Raw genomic sequence first — 13070 nt, 5'->3', positions numbered from 1 at the left:
TGCCCCAAAGCACCAACCCCCCTATGTGGAGGGCATGCGACCTGGCACGGTTAAGGAGGGGGGGGTGCTCGCTCGTCCCCACCCCTTTCCTGACCGGCCGGGCTGCTGCTCGGATACGGGTCTGGTATGGATTTTGGGGGAAGAAAGGAAGAATTTAGAAGCCACCAGGACTCTTCCTAAAGCGTGCCGCCTGGCCAAACGAAGCAGTCGGGGGGAGAAGGGCCTTATTCAGGCAGGGTCACTGACAGAGCTCCAGCATTTCTCTGTGGAGACTGGAAAACCTTTCAGAAGAACAACAATCAATGCAACACTCCACCAATCAGGCCTGTATGGTAGAGTGGCCAGATGGAAGCCACTCCTCAGTAATAGGAACATGACGGTCCACCTGGAGCTTGCCAAAAGGAACCTGAAGGACTCTCGGACCATAAGAATCAAAATTCTCTAGTCTGATGAAACAAAGATTGAACTCTTTGGCCTGAATGCAAGCATCCTGTCAGGAGGAAACTAGGCACTGCTCATCACCTGGCCAATACTATCCCTAAAGTGAGGAATGGTGGTGGCAGCATCATGCTGTGGGGATGTTTTTTTTTCAGCGGCAGGAACTGGGAGACCAGTCTAAATCAAGGGAAAGATGAATGGAGCAATGTACAGAGACCACTTGATATCCAGAGCTCAGGACAACAACCCTAATCACACAGCCATGATAACTAATGAGTGCCTACGGGACAGCTCTGAATGTCATTGAGTGGCCCAGCCAGAGCCCAGGCTTGAATGCTACTCAACATCTCTGGAGAGATCTGATAATGGCTCTGCACCGACGCTCCCCTTCCAACTCGATGGAGCTTGAGAGTTCCTATGAAGAACGGGAGAAACTGCCAAAAAATAGGTGTGCCAAGCTTGTATCATCATACTCAGACTTGAGGCTGTAATTGGTGCCAAAGGCATCCTCTCAGTTTGGATTATAGTTATTCTGTGTTGGATTATTTTCTGGCTGCATGGGCTCCAGCTTTCCAGTGCCCTCACTGTGTGTATCTTTTGCGGAGCACTTCCATCTGTATTTGGTGCACCCCTCCAAGTCTTTGCAGGTCTCCTTCGGCCTGTAAACGTGTCTCCTTAGGGTCTCTCAGGGTGTCACCATCTCTGTCCCTTGTCAAGACCCCTCAGGAGATCCAGGGACTGTGCCATCCTTCCACTCAACCTGGCAGTGAAGTGCATCTTACCATCTATGAGTTATGTAATGCTCCTATACATCTCCCTTTATTTGCTCCAAGTACGTATTGTTACCATGCACACAATTATCTGACTGTGATTTTTTTTAACAATAAATTATATAACTGCTTTGGATTTCATGGATTTATTCTCGTTTCTTCTTCTTCGGAACAGCGTTCCCCTATTTGTTTTTAGTATCTTCCCATTAGTTTTATGAGCTGGGGAACGGCGGCCAGTGTTATATGGACTTCATAAGGATGGGGAGATAGGATTGGAGGAAGAGGGAGGACAGTGTGGGCCTCCTAGATGTGGGGCAAGCGGTGCTGAGTGTTGGGAATGCTGTGTTTCTTCATCACTTGGTCTCATCCAGGTGGTAATATTGCACCACACACTGATGGATGGAAACACCCTGTCATGAATATGCATCAAGCCTGTCTGCCTACCTGATCTCCATGTGTTCATTAGAGGCAGATCCTGCTCTGGTTCCCCTTTTTATCACTTCCTCTTCCTGTATGGCTCCACCCTAGTCCATCCCAGGAAGCCTATATTAACCGTTGCTCTACAGGTCTGCAGTGCTGTTCAACAGTGTTCCTATGCTTACTTCCTGTCTGCAGTGTATTGCTAGTTCCTGGTTGCAGAGTGCTACGATCATCTTCCGTGTACCGTTTTGGCTTGTCCCCGACTTCCCTGTCTGCCTGTGCCCCTGACTATTTGCATGTTCCATGGTTATCCTTGTCTGCCTGTTGCCCTGACCTTGGCCTGTCCATCACCACTGTTTGTCCTGCTGGCTGCCTCCCCCTTCTCCCTGCGGAGTGTGACTTGAGGAATCTCGGGGATGCGACCTGGACCCAGTAGCGGCCAAGACCATCCTTACCATCAAAGGCTCTGGTGAATACAATACTGGGTCTTAGACTCCGCGCCCTGGGTGATCTTAGGTTCACGCTTCGTCTCTGCTAGCAGTAGTCGGCCATAGGATTCACCACCCTGTGGTGCATCCCTGACCCCTACGGGGTGCACTTGTCACCTGGCCACAGGTGACCTGACAGTTTGAACAGCCATGAATCCGGCCGACATGCCGCTCCCCGCAGATGATCCATTACAGGGCATTGTTCGCAGACTCGAGACGCATGAAGCTAATCAGGATCAGGTGATGCGTTTCCTTCAGGATCTGGCTTCCCGCTTTGATCAGCTTCAGACCTCGCTGGGAACCCCGAATCCGCAACCCCAAGTACAATCAGCAGCTGCACCTGTTGCACCAGTCGCAGAGTCGCATTCACTGAAGTTATCACCTCCAATCCGTTTTTCTGGAGACTCCAAAGCCTGCAGGGGATTCCTTAGCCAATGCACTATTCATTTTGAGCTCCTGCCCCAGTACTTCTTGTCTGATCGGGCCAAGATAGCCTATATCATTTCTCTCCTCTCCGGGGAGGCCTTAGCCTGGGCTGCCCCTCTGTGGGAATTGAATGATCCAGTGGTTTCTAGCCTGCCTGTTTTCTTGAAACTTTTTCGGAATATCTTTGAAGAACCGGCTCGTGTCTCTTCAGCAGCCAGCGCCCTTTTACGTCTCCGCCAAGAATCCCGTTCAGTGGGACAATATTCTCTGCAGTTCCGTATCCACTCAGCTGAACTGAGCTGGAACAATGAGGCCTTAGTCGCAACCTTTTTGCATGGCCTATCTGATAGAGTGAAGGATGAACTAGCAGGAAGAACCATCCCCACTGATCTGGACGGAGTGATCTCCTTGTGTAATCAGATCGATATTCGCTTTCAGGAAAGGACCCTAGAAAAGCGACGCCAACATTCCTTGGCCCTTAGTCAGCCTGAGCTCCCCTCTCTTCGACCCGTGGAGCATCCCTTGCCAACTGAGGAACCCATGCAGCTGGGTCGGACCAGGCTATCCCCTGAGGAACGTACCAGGCGCATAACTCTAGGCCTGTGTCTATACTGTGGGGGCAAAAGTCATTTTCGTGACACTTGCCCTCTTCGCCCCGAGAAACGCTCGGGTTCAATACATCTGGAAGGTGGAGTATTGGATCCAGAAATATCTCCTTCACCTTCTCGTCTTTTTCTTCCTGTGTCCCTTCATTTTGGTGCTTCTTCTCATTCGGTCTCGGCATATCTGGATTCCGGAGCCGCTGGCAATTTCATAGACTGGGAAATCGCATCGTCCATGAGACTTACCCTTTTGCCCCTCACCACACCATTGGTGGTCTCGGCGATTGATGGCACTGTTCTCCCGGGGGGTCCTATTCGCTTCCAGACAGTCCCTGTTAAGATGTCTGTAGGCACACTTCACCATGAGTGGATATCCTTCCTTGTTCTACCTAAGACCTCAGCTCCTATCATTTTGGGTCTTCCTTGGTTAAGACTCCATTCTCCTCACATTGACTGGACTGCCGGACAGATCCTGGCTTGGGGTCCCTCCTGTTCCACGTCTTGCCTACCCAAGGTTGCCCCAAAAGAGAAACTTCCTGTTGCCACCATTCCAGAATCTTTTGCTCGTCCCACCACATGTCGTGATGTCCGGAATGTGTCCTGCAATAGTCAGGCTGATGCACTTTCTAGCCAATGTAGCACTCTGGATGAGGAGCCCGTCTGTGAACCTGAGCCGATCATTCACTCCAGTTTACCGTTGACTGTCCCTAAAACGCACAGCCAGGCTAACTTGTCTGCGAGTTCTGCAGTCACTACGCCTTGTGATGCGATTCGGGTAATCGCTACACCTGAATATGCTATTCAATCGGCCTCTGCATCAGCTATGCCAGGTCAGCCCATGCCCAGTGAGCCTCCTACCTTTTCTTGTTCAGGCCCTCCTGCAACCTGTCTAAGGGGCTCAATCCATCCTTTGGATAGATTGCCATCGTCGGCCAAATGGGGTTTTCTACCTTGTTTTCAGGGCTCTCTGCATTCTGCTGGTTTCCCTGCTATCCAGCTTGACTCCTGTGCCCTGTCACCTTCTAACCAACCTGACTTCAGGGTTCCTCTGACCTCTGCCCAGTCTGATGGTCCTGTGCTTAATCCCCAGTTCATCTTTAAGGGTCTGCTTGATCCTCCTCGGATTCCTGTTGACCCTCTCATGCCCTTACTTATTCCTAAAAGGCCTTTGGTCCTCAATAAATCCTCTCCTCCTGTCCCTACTTCGGTTCTGGTCAATGAGGATACTCAAGTTCTGGATTCTCGTCTCCGCAGAGGCGTTCTTCAGTACCTTGTGCTTTGGAGAGGATTTGGTCCTGAGGAAGCGTCTTGGATTTCTGTATCTGAGATCTTTGCGCCCCATTTGTCAAAGAGGTTTCTTCTGGGATTCCCCTTTAGCCCTGGCTCCAGGCTGGGGAGGGGGAGGGGCCTTAAGAGGGAGGGTACTGTCATGAATATGCATCAAGCCTGTCTGCCTACCTGATCTCCATGTGTTCATTAGAGGCAGATCCTGCTCTGGTTCCCCTTTTTATCACTTCCTCTTCCTGTATGGCTCCACCCTAGTCCATCCCAGGAAGCCTATATTAACCGTTGCTCTACAGGTCTGCAGTGCTGTTCAACAGTGTTCCTATGCTTACTTCCTGTCTGCAGTGTATTGCTAGTTCCTGGTTGCAGAGTGCTACGATCATCTTCCGTGTACCGTTTTGGCTTGTCCCCGACTTCCCTGTCTGCCTGTGCCCCTGACTATTTGCATGTTCCATGGTTATCCTTGTCTGCCTGTTGCCCTGACCTCGGCCTGTCCATCACCACTGTTTGTCCTGCTGGCTGCCTCCCCCTTCTCCCTGCGGAGTGTGACTTGAGGAATCTCGGGGATGCGACCTGGACCCAGTAGCGGCCAAGACCATCCTTACCATCAAAGGCTCTGGTGAATACAATACTGGGTCTTAGACTCCGCGCCCTGGGTGATCTTAGGTTCACGCTTCGTCTCTGCTAGCAGTAGTCGGCCATAGGATTCACCACCCTGTGGTGCATCCCTGACCCCTACGGGGTGCACTTGTCACCTGGCCACAGGTGACCTGACACACCCCACCCTGTTCCTTCCATTCCTCATCTTGATCTCTTTAAATGTCAAAAATTGGTAACGGTACTTTGGTATCGGCGAGTGCTAAATAAAAAAAGTGTCATTGGTGCCTCCCTACTTACATTTGTAATCTGTCACTTTTATATTGTATTCAGTAGATTATATGGAATCAATTAGAAAGGATAAATACTACATTTATGTATCCGTAAATAAAGGTTTACACACATGCTGCCACTGTCCTTGTACTAGGGATTATTTTATTTATTTTTTTGTAATTCCAAATATCCAGTTTTACCATTTTAAAAACTTATGTAAATGTTATGACATTGTTTTTTTTTTTTTTTTTTTTTTTACAGGCATATTTGAAATCAACTATATGCATGAGCTGTTCACAAGCATGTTTCAGAAAAGGTACATTGATTTTTTTTTTTTTTTGAGCATTAGTGTCATTTGCTGTCACTGATCCAAATGTAGATTGTGAATTCCATAGGACAGTTGGATATTTGTTCTCTGCCCTGATTTTCTGTTGCCTACAGCTACCATTCCATATAACCATCCACATGTTATGCCCTTCACATTGAGATGCTCAATCTAATCTATTTTTAGACTCTTATTGCAGCGGATATGGAATGTAAGAAGTCCTAGCCATGTTAGCAGTAACTGTGATTACCTTCTTTGATTCCAGGTTACATGTTTATCCCCTGCATTCAAGCATCACTCTGGATGAACAGAACATGATTTTCATGGCTCCAGTTCCGAGCTACAGAAAGGTAATTTATGGTTAAAATAGTCTGAACTGTGGTTGCAATGTAGAAAATGGTTTCATTGCAGGAGCCTGAAGGTGTATTATGAATGGTAACACACTGAGTAGTTGCAGCCTTTTCACAATGGCTCTTTTTGACATGACTTTCTAATATTTACATTCTCTTCCATTTCTTTTTTTTCTAATGCTTTTTATGTTTTTCATAGGTGGCATATAGCATTAGGTTTACTTGACGCAATCACTCTATATAACCTCATCACCTTGGAGGGATCTCTACCAGCTTGGGCACGTCACCCAAGTGGCAGTGGATTTTATTTTATTTCACTTTAATTTTTACCATGATTATTTTTTTACACTCCCAGAAGCTAACCTATGGAAGGATTTTACTATACCTTTACCCACATAACCATTGAATTTGTGGGCAGTGCCATACACCCCAATATCAGACGTTTTACACAATTTGGATCCTTTTAACTAGGGACCTACAGGTGAAGGCAGCAGCGGTGTGTAAGACAGCGACCTGGTCGTCAACCCACACCTTTTCAAGTTTTGCAAATTTGGAGGTGAGTGCATCTTCGGATGCCTCCTTTGGCTGCAAGTTTTTGCAGGCGGCTGTTTAAGGTCGAAGTTCCTCCATTGAGGCACTCTGGTTTGTTTGGGGTGAAGCTTAATTTGCTGTGCCCACCCCTCGAATTTTTTTGACACTGCTTGGGGACGTCACTAAGGTCAATTCCTGCTGTGTCGGTCCATGAATGGAAGAGAAAATAGGATTTTTGTACTCACCGTAAAATCCATTTCTCTGAGTTCATGGACGGACACAGCACCCACTCCTCCTTTGTACTGCTTGTTACGAACTAAAAGATGCTAGAGCAGGGTGTGGGTTATACATGGGGGAACCACGCCCCCTGGGAGGAGCTGCACTGAGGAAAGTGTTAACACTTAAAGTGCTTTGTTTCTGCCTAAACTCTCCTGAAGGAAGCGGATATAACCCCAAGGTCAATTCCTGCTGTGTCCGTCCATGAACTCAGAGAAATGGATTTTACGGTGAGTACAAAAATCCTATTTTTCCCGAACATGCTGCATTTTTTTAACAACGTTTTAAACAATGTAATTTTTCGGGTTGTAAAAAATTATCGGGTGTGTGCTAAAACGACGTTAAAAACCCGTGCATGCTCAGAAGCAAGTTATGAGACGGGAGCGCTCATTCTGGTAAAACTACCATTCGTAATGATGTAAGCACATTCATCACGCTGTAACAGACAGAAAAGCGCAAATCGTCTTTTACTAACAGGAAATTAGCTAAAGCAGCCCCAATTGTGGCATCATCCGCATGGAACTTCCCCTTTATAGTGCCGTTGTAAGTGTTGTACGTCACGGCGCTTTGCTAGAGCATTTTTTTAAAACGATAGTGTGTGGGCAACGTAATTTTAATGATGAAGTTGGAAAAAAACGATATTTTTTCTACATGCCGAAAAATTTTCGCGTGACGCGGCATTATTCTCGGAAGTCCATTGCGCAACACCTCTCTGCGTTCATGATATCGTTTCTGGTACTGGTTTACTGCGTGACTTAACGTGTGCTAAGTGTAGGAGGGTTTATCCTGGGCTGTCCACAATTTTTATTGACCTGGTCCCTTTCTCTTTTGAATGGCAGTAATCAGCCATAAGAAAAGGATTTTGCATTCCTCTTTATTTCATAAATTGTGCGAGGTTTTTATCCCCGAGTCAAGCTTTGTGCCATTTCCCCAAATTCTGCAGGGGTCGAAGCCCGGAATAGGGTGCAGGGTTCAGAAAAAGCGGAGGTTCCATTTTTATGTGGACCTCCGCTTTAACTTACTTTTGGTTATTTTTTTAAACGTCCTGTTTTGTTTTCTTGTTGTTTTTTTTGTGTTTTTTTTTTAGAATTTTTAATCCACAACTGTCATTTTGCATTTAAAAATGTATTAAAAGGGGCTCATATCTGATTTCTGCTTTTTGTTTGTATTAACAGATAATTTTGTCAACGAACATTGCTGAGAGCTCTATCACTGTACCGGATATTAGATATGGTAAATGATTCAACTGGGGTGATAACCTTTACATTTTTTTTTCTTTTACTGTGGGTGATCTATTTTCAATCACCCACTGCAGTTTTTGTCTTTAACATATATAATAAGTGATATAACAGATTGCCAGTACGCTGAAGATTCATAGAGAACTTCATTCACATTCATGTGATTTGTGATGCATATGAGAGGTAAATATCTCTGGCTTCTTAAAAGTATTTCTCCGTTCATGTAGCCAAATGTTTTTCAGAGTTGACTTGCAACTCTTGTTACGGTTACTTTAAGTAACTCAAGTGCATTTTCTGACTATAACACTATTGTAGTATTTGGATAATTTTAGCAGCTCCCATTTTTGGAAAACTCCATATATTCTTGCTGTGGTGTAAGTGAGCAACTTGAGAACACCGCTACAGTGATTTACAAACTAGTCCTAAAGCTAGATGAAGCTTAGAAGGTGTTTGAACAGTTTGCGTTTGACTGTCTAGAATTTCTTATATTATTTGCACTATACTTCTGTATCATTAAATGTATTCAGACTGGTTGCATAAGCTAATTGGTATTCACAGAAAGGTATATGGGTGAACTGGCGCTGCTAAGCAACAATGTGACAGGATTCAATAAAGATTAATTTTAAAATGTTAGTGTGCTGTCTCTTTAAAACATAATCATATACAAGTGCAAATGTGTTGTCTGTGCAAACACAATTTCTTTCTCGTTCATTGACGGACACGGCACTTTAAATCTTTACCATATGGTTATATCGCCAACTTCAGGAAAGGAGTAGCAGAACATGTAAAAACTGCAAAACTGCACAGTACCACCCACTAGCTATAACCCCTCACACTGCATCCAGCAGCTCATTTTCTTTTGCCTAGTGTAGAAGGACCTGGCTCCCGGTGGTGACCATTGGGCCTGGAAATGTTTTTTCTTTTTTTTCTTTTATTTTGATCCTGTGATCTATCAACAGCCAGGCTGGGTGACAGGCTGGATAATATAGATCGTTGTAGTCTCCCCAGCCTGGCCATAGAGCGTGAGCAGTCCCTAGCTACGTGCTGGGTCGGCCACGACATGCCCCTTCTGATCCAGGGGTGGTCGGCGAGCTATATGCTCCGGGGCACACATGACCGGGTACTGCTGTCCGTGTCAGTGTGATGTTGCTGACAGCCACCCCGTACCGCTCGGGTGATGGGTCTGTCCGCAGAATGCGTCCAGCAGTCCCCACAGGAAGGGTAAGTATGGTTCCACCTGTCTCGGCAGGATGGTGCAGCTGGGTATTCCCTGGGAGGTCGAATATGGGGGGTCTCTCACCCTCCCCTTCTCTCCCTGCCTTTTCCTCCTCCCCATACTTGGGTCCGCTGTGTGACTGACCGGCGGGCTCCGAGTCCAAACAGGGACTGTGCTGTGATGGGGTCCTCTTCTCTATATTGGGCTTGGAAGAGTTTAAGGTACAATGTGGGACACCGCTGCGCTAATGCGCCGCACAGTCGCGGCCATTTTTCTTTACCTCCGTTCAAAGTTCAGCGGCCATTTCCTGGAGCCCTCAAGTGTGCTTGTTTTTGCCTCTAGCGCTGGGGGATTTCCTTCTGGAACGGCGCGAATCACACAGAGCATCTTGTGAGGAAGAGCGGACAGCAGCGCGGTACCTGGGTTTGGGTGGTGAGTCCTACGGGGGGACCCTCAGTCTGTGGCAGCAAGGAGGATGAACTTTTTGTGGGTTGCCTTCGGTCCATAACGGGTGTCAGGGGAATGCGGGTCAGCATGGCGTCAGAATCTGGCGCTTCTTCCCCAGACATGCCTGTGGTGGCAACTGTTAACCCTGCAGTTTGCAAAGGAAGAGTGGTCCAAAATTCCCGGTGAGAGGTGTAAGAAGCTTAATGATGGTTATAGGAAGCGACTGATTTCCGTTATTTTTTCCAATGGGTGTGCAACCAAATATTAAGTTAAGGGTGCCAAGAATTTTGACCAGCCCATTTTTGGAGTTGTGTGACATTATGTCCAATTTGCTTTTTTTCACTCACTTTTTCGTTTTGTTCCAATACACACAAAGGGAATAAACATGTGTATAGCAAAATATGTGTTACTGCAACTCTTTTCTGTGAGAAATACTTAATTTTCAGGAAAAATTTCTGGGGTGTCAACAATTTCAGCCATGACTGTATGCGTCAGGCATCAGAGGTTTCTGCGGTTTGTGGTAGGGGACGACCACTACCAATTTGTAGCTCTCCCTTATGGCCTGGCGTTGGCACCAAGGGTTTTCACCAAGGTTCTCGCCCCGATTCTGGCTTTGCTGAGACAGCGAGGAATCGCAATCATGGGCTACCTGGACGACCACCTTCTGAGAGCAGCTTCCGCCTCAGAATTAGAGGAGGATGTAGCGATCGCCAGTCAGACCCTTCGGGTGTTTGGGTTCTGAACTTCCAGATGTCGATGTTGGCACCGACAACGCCTGGAGTACCTGGGCTTGATTCTGGACTCCTCAGAATGCAAGAGTTTTTCTCCCTTCAGACAAACTGCAGACTCGTCGGACTGCGGTGAAGCTGTTAGCGTCCCGCAAGTGGTCGTCGCTGTGCTTCTGCATGCGAATCCTGGGTCTCATGGTAGCCACTTTCGAGGCTGTACCGTATGCGCAATTCCACACTTGAGTCTTGCAAAAGGAGATCCTGTCCAAATGGGACAATACTCCGTTGCCTCTGGATTGTCAGATTCCCTAATCTAGTGGCGGAGGTCTTCGGCCCTTCAGTCCGGGAAGTTGTTCCTTCCTTTTCATTGGACGGTAGTCATGACTGATACCAGCCTGACTTGTTGGGAGTTTGGGGCGTACAGTCAGCACAGGGGTCGCTGGATGCAGGAAGAATGCCGATCAATGTGCTGGAACCTTGGGCGATCAGGCGGTGTCTCTCCACATGGTCTCGGAGGCTGCAGGGACGTCCCGTCAGTTTCCAGTCGTACAACGCCACGGCGGTGGCACATGTCAACCATCAATGAGGATCAATGAGCTCGGCGGCAGATCACATCCTGAAGTGGGCAGAGCGGGGTCCATCCGATTTTGGACCTCAAAGCCCTTAGTGATCGAAAGTCCTCGTGGAGATACAGCACCTCATCCCTGGGTTAGTTAAATGGAGGGAATAGGAGGGTAGGTGGATTATCGCTGTGCCAGAATAGAAACCAGACATGTTTATTATCAAAATTAGAGTTTTTTTTATTAAAGTTTTACAATATAAAATCTGATTCACAGTACAATAGAACAAAGTAGATCGTGGGAGAGCTGTACATAGAGATAAGATTTTGAATCAAGTCTACCCTACTAGTTTCGCCAGACACTGGCTTCCTCAGGGGATTTAAGACAAGATCATCTCAGTGGGAGGCTCTAGAATAGAACAGAACAATTTTAGCAATTACATAAAATTTAGATTACACTGAAATCTGTAGATCATTATTATACAAAAGATTCAAAATTATATAAGTTTGGCTCGGATAAGTGGCGAGGCATCGAAGACCATAGTCTCAGAAAATTAGGTGCCCTAGGTAACCCATAATTCCCCATTAACCCAAGTGCCGAACCGCCCATAGAGGGGGGTTAACAGAGATATCCTTGGTGTGGAAAGATGCAAAACCTACCCTTCACTTCGCATACAGCCCAGTAGGGTGACCCCCTCAAGGTGGATGGTGAATCCTGACCCAAACGAGGGAACTGAGATAAATATTGAGAGGATTAGAATTCTATATATTAGAGATGAAACCACACACTAAATTAAAAACAAGAATATTCATGTCAGAAAAATTTAACAGAAAGAGGATATCTATATAGCCAAGCCCTACCTGAGAGCGTGATGAATAAAATCAAAGTCAGTTTAAAGCAGACTTAAAATGGGTACAGGGACACTGGATAGCCGGAGTATATCTAGAAGAAATAAGTAAAGAGAATATATATATATATATATATATATATATATATATATATATATATATATATATATATATATATATATATATATATATATCCATTAACTGGAAGAAGATGGGCAAATTGTATCTATTTCCAAGGATTAGAACAGGACTTGCATAACTTGCAAAACGACTGAATAGCCTAAGTGCAGGCAAACATCAGTTGGTAACGACTGCATGCAGATGGTTAGTGCAAGAGTCGGGGAAGATCCTTTAAACAGAGAAAAATGAAAAGGGAAAAATAAACAATTTAACAAGGGGGATTTCAGCAGTGCTGCTTGGCAGAGCACCAGAGAATGCTCATAGCGAGAGTTTCACAGCCAGGGCTTACCGTTGGTGAAGGACGACGGCAACAACAGTGTCCCTGCCGATAGACAGGCTGAGAGCGAGCGGCGCCATTTATCGCCCACTCGGTGTGCGGTAAGGACGTGATTGGGTCAATAGACCATGTGATCACTGTCCAGCCGTCGCGCCTACAATCCCCACAATACTTAGCGCCCGTATCGCCGCGTCATGAGTAGGCGCCAGCCAATGGGCAGCGCGGCACCCAGAGATGACGCGCGCATCTCAAGAAGGAGCGCAGACAGGACACAGATCAAAAAATAAATGGAAACAAAGCGAGAACAGCAACGTCCATGCTGACAAGTGTCCTTGGCGGGCACGGCCACATATTATCCTCCTTTGACATAAAAATAAACAACAAAAAATGTGTGCAAAATCACACTGTTTATTTAGTATGCACACTGGAACCTTTGAAGAAATGGACACGCTTTAGACACTTTTTAAAAATTGTGTTTGCACAGATAACACACTGGGTACAGCTGGGGTGGGCTGCAGCTTTTATCATTTCCTGGCGTGAAACACTTTATTTTTAATCTAATTGGTATTAATACTTTCTGATGTTTTCCTTGCAAATCAATAAGCACTGCAGATTTATTTAACTTGTGATACTACTGGGAGTGTCGGAAACTTTTTGTAGCAGACAGCCTGCTGAGGATGTCGCTGTAAGACCCCAGCGTTTTAGTACTAACAATAGCGCCTGAAAAACTCCTGCCCTGCAGTCTCAGTGTGAATGCCTGAGTGCTTTCACACTGAGGCGATGCGCTGGTGGGACA

At 46.3% G+C, this 13070-nt stretch overlaps 1 protein-coding gene across 1 annotated transcript in view; it reads left to right on the top strand.

Moving 5' to 3' along the window:
• Nucleotides 1-13070, top strand: part of TDRD9 (tudor domain containing 9) — a 195750-nt gene that overhangs the window by 96819 nt on the left and 85861 nt on the right. The window contains exons 10-12 of the mRNA XM_040333083.1: nt 5560-5614; nt 5889-5973; nt 7956-8013. Of these exons, the coding sequence (XP_040189017.1) occupies nt 5560-5614; nt 5889-5973; nt 7956-8013 (198 nt within the window). The remainder of the gene's footprint in view (nt 1-5559; nt 5615-5888; nt 5974-7955; nt 8014-13070) is intronic.

This window comes from Rana temporaria, chromosome 13, assembly GCF_905171775.1.
Source record: "Rana temporaria chromosome 13, aRanTem1.1, whole genome shotgun sequence".
NCBI classification, from domain to species: domain Eukaryota; kingdom Metazoa; phylum Chordata; class Amphibia; order Anura; family Ranidae; genus Rana; species Rana temporaria.
This window is presented reverse-complemented; position numbering and strand designations above follow the sequence as displayed.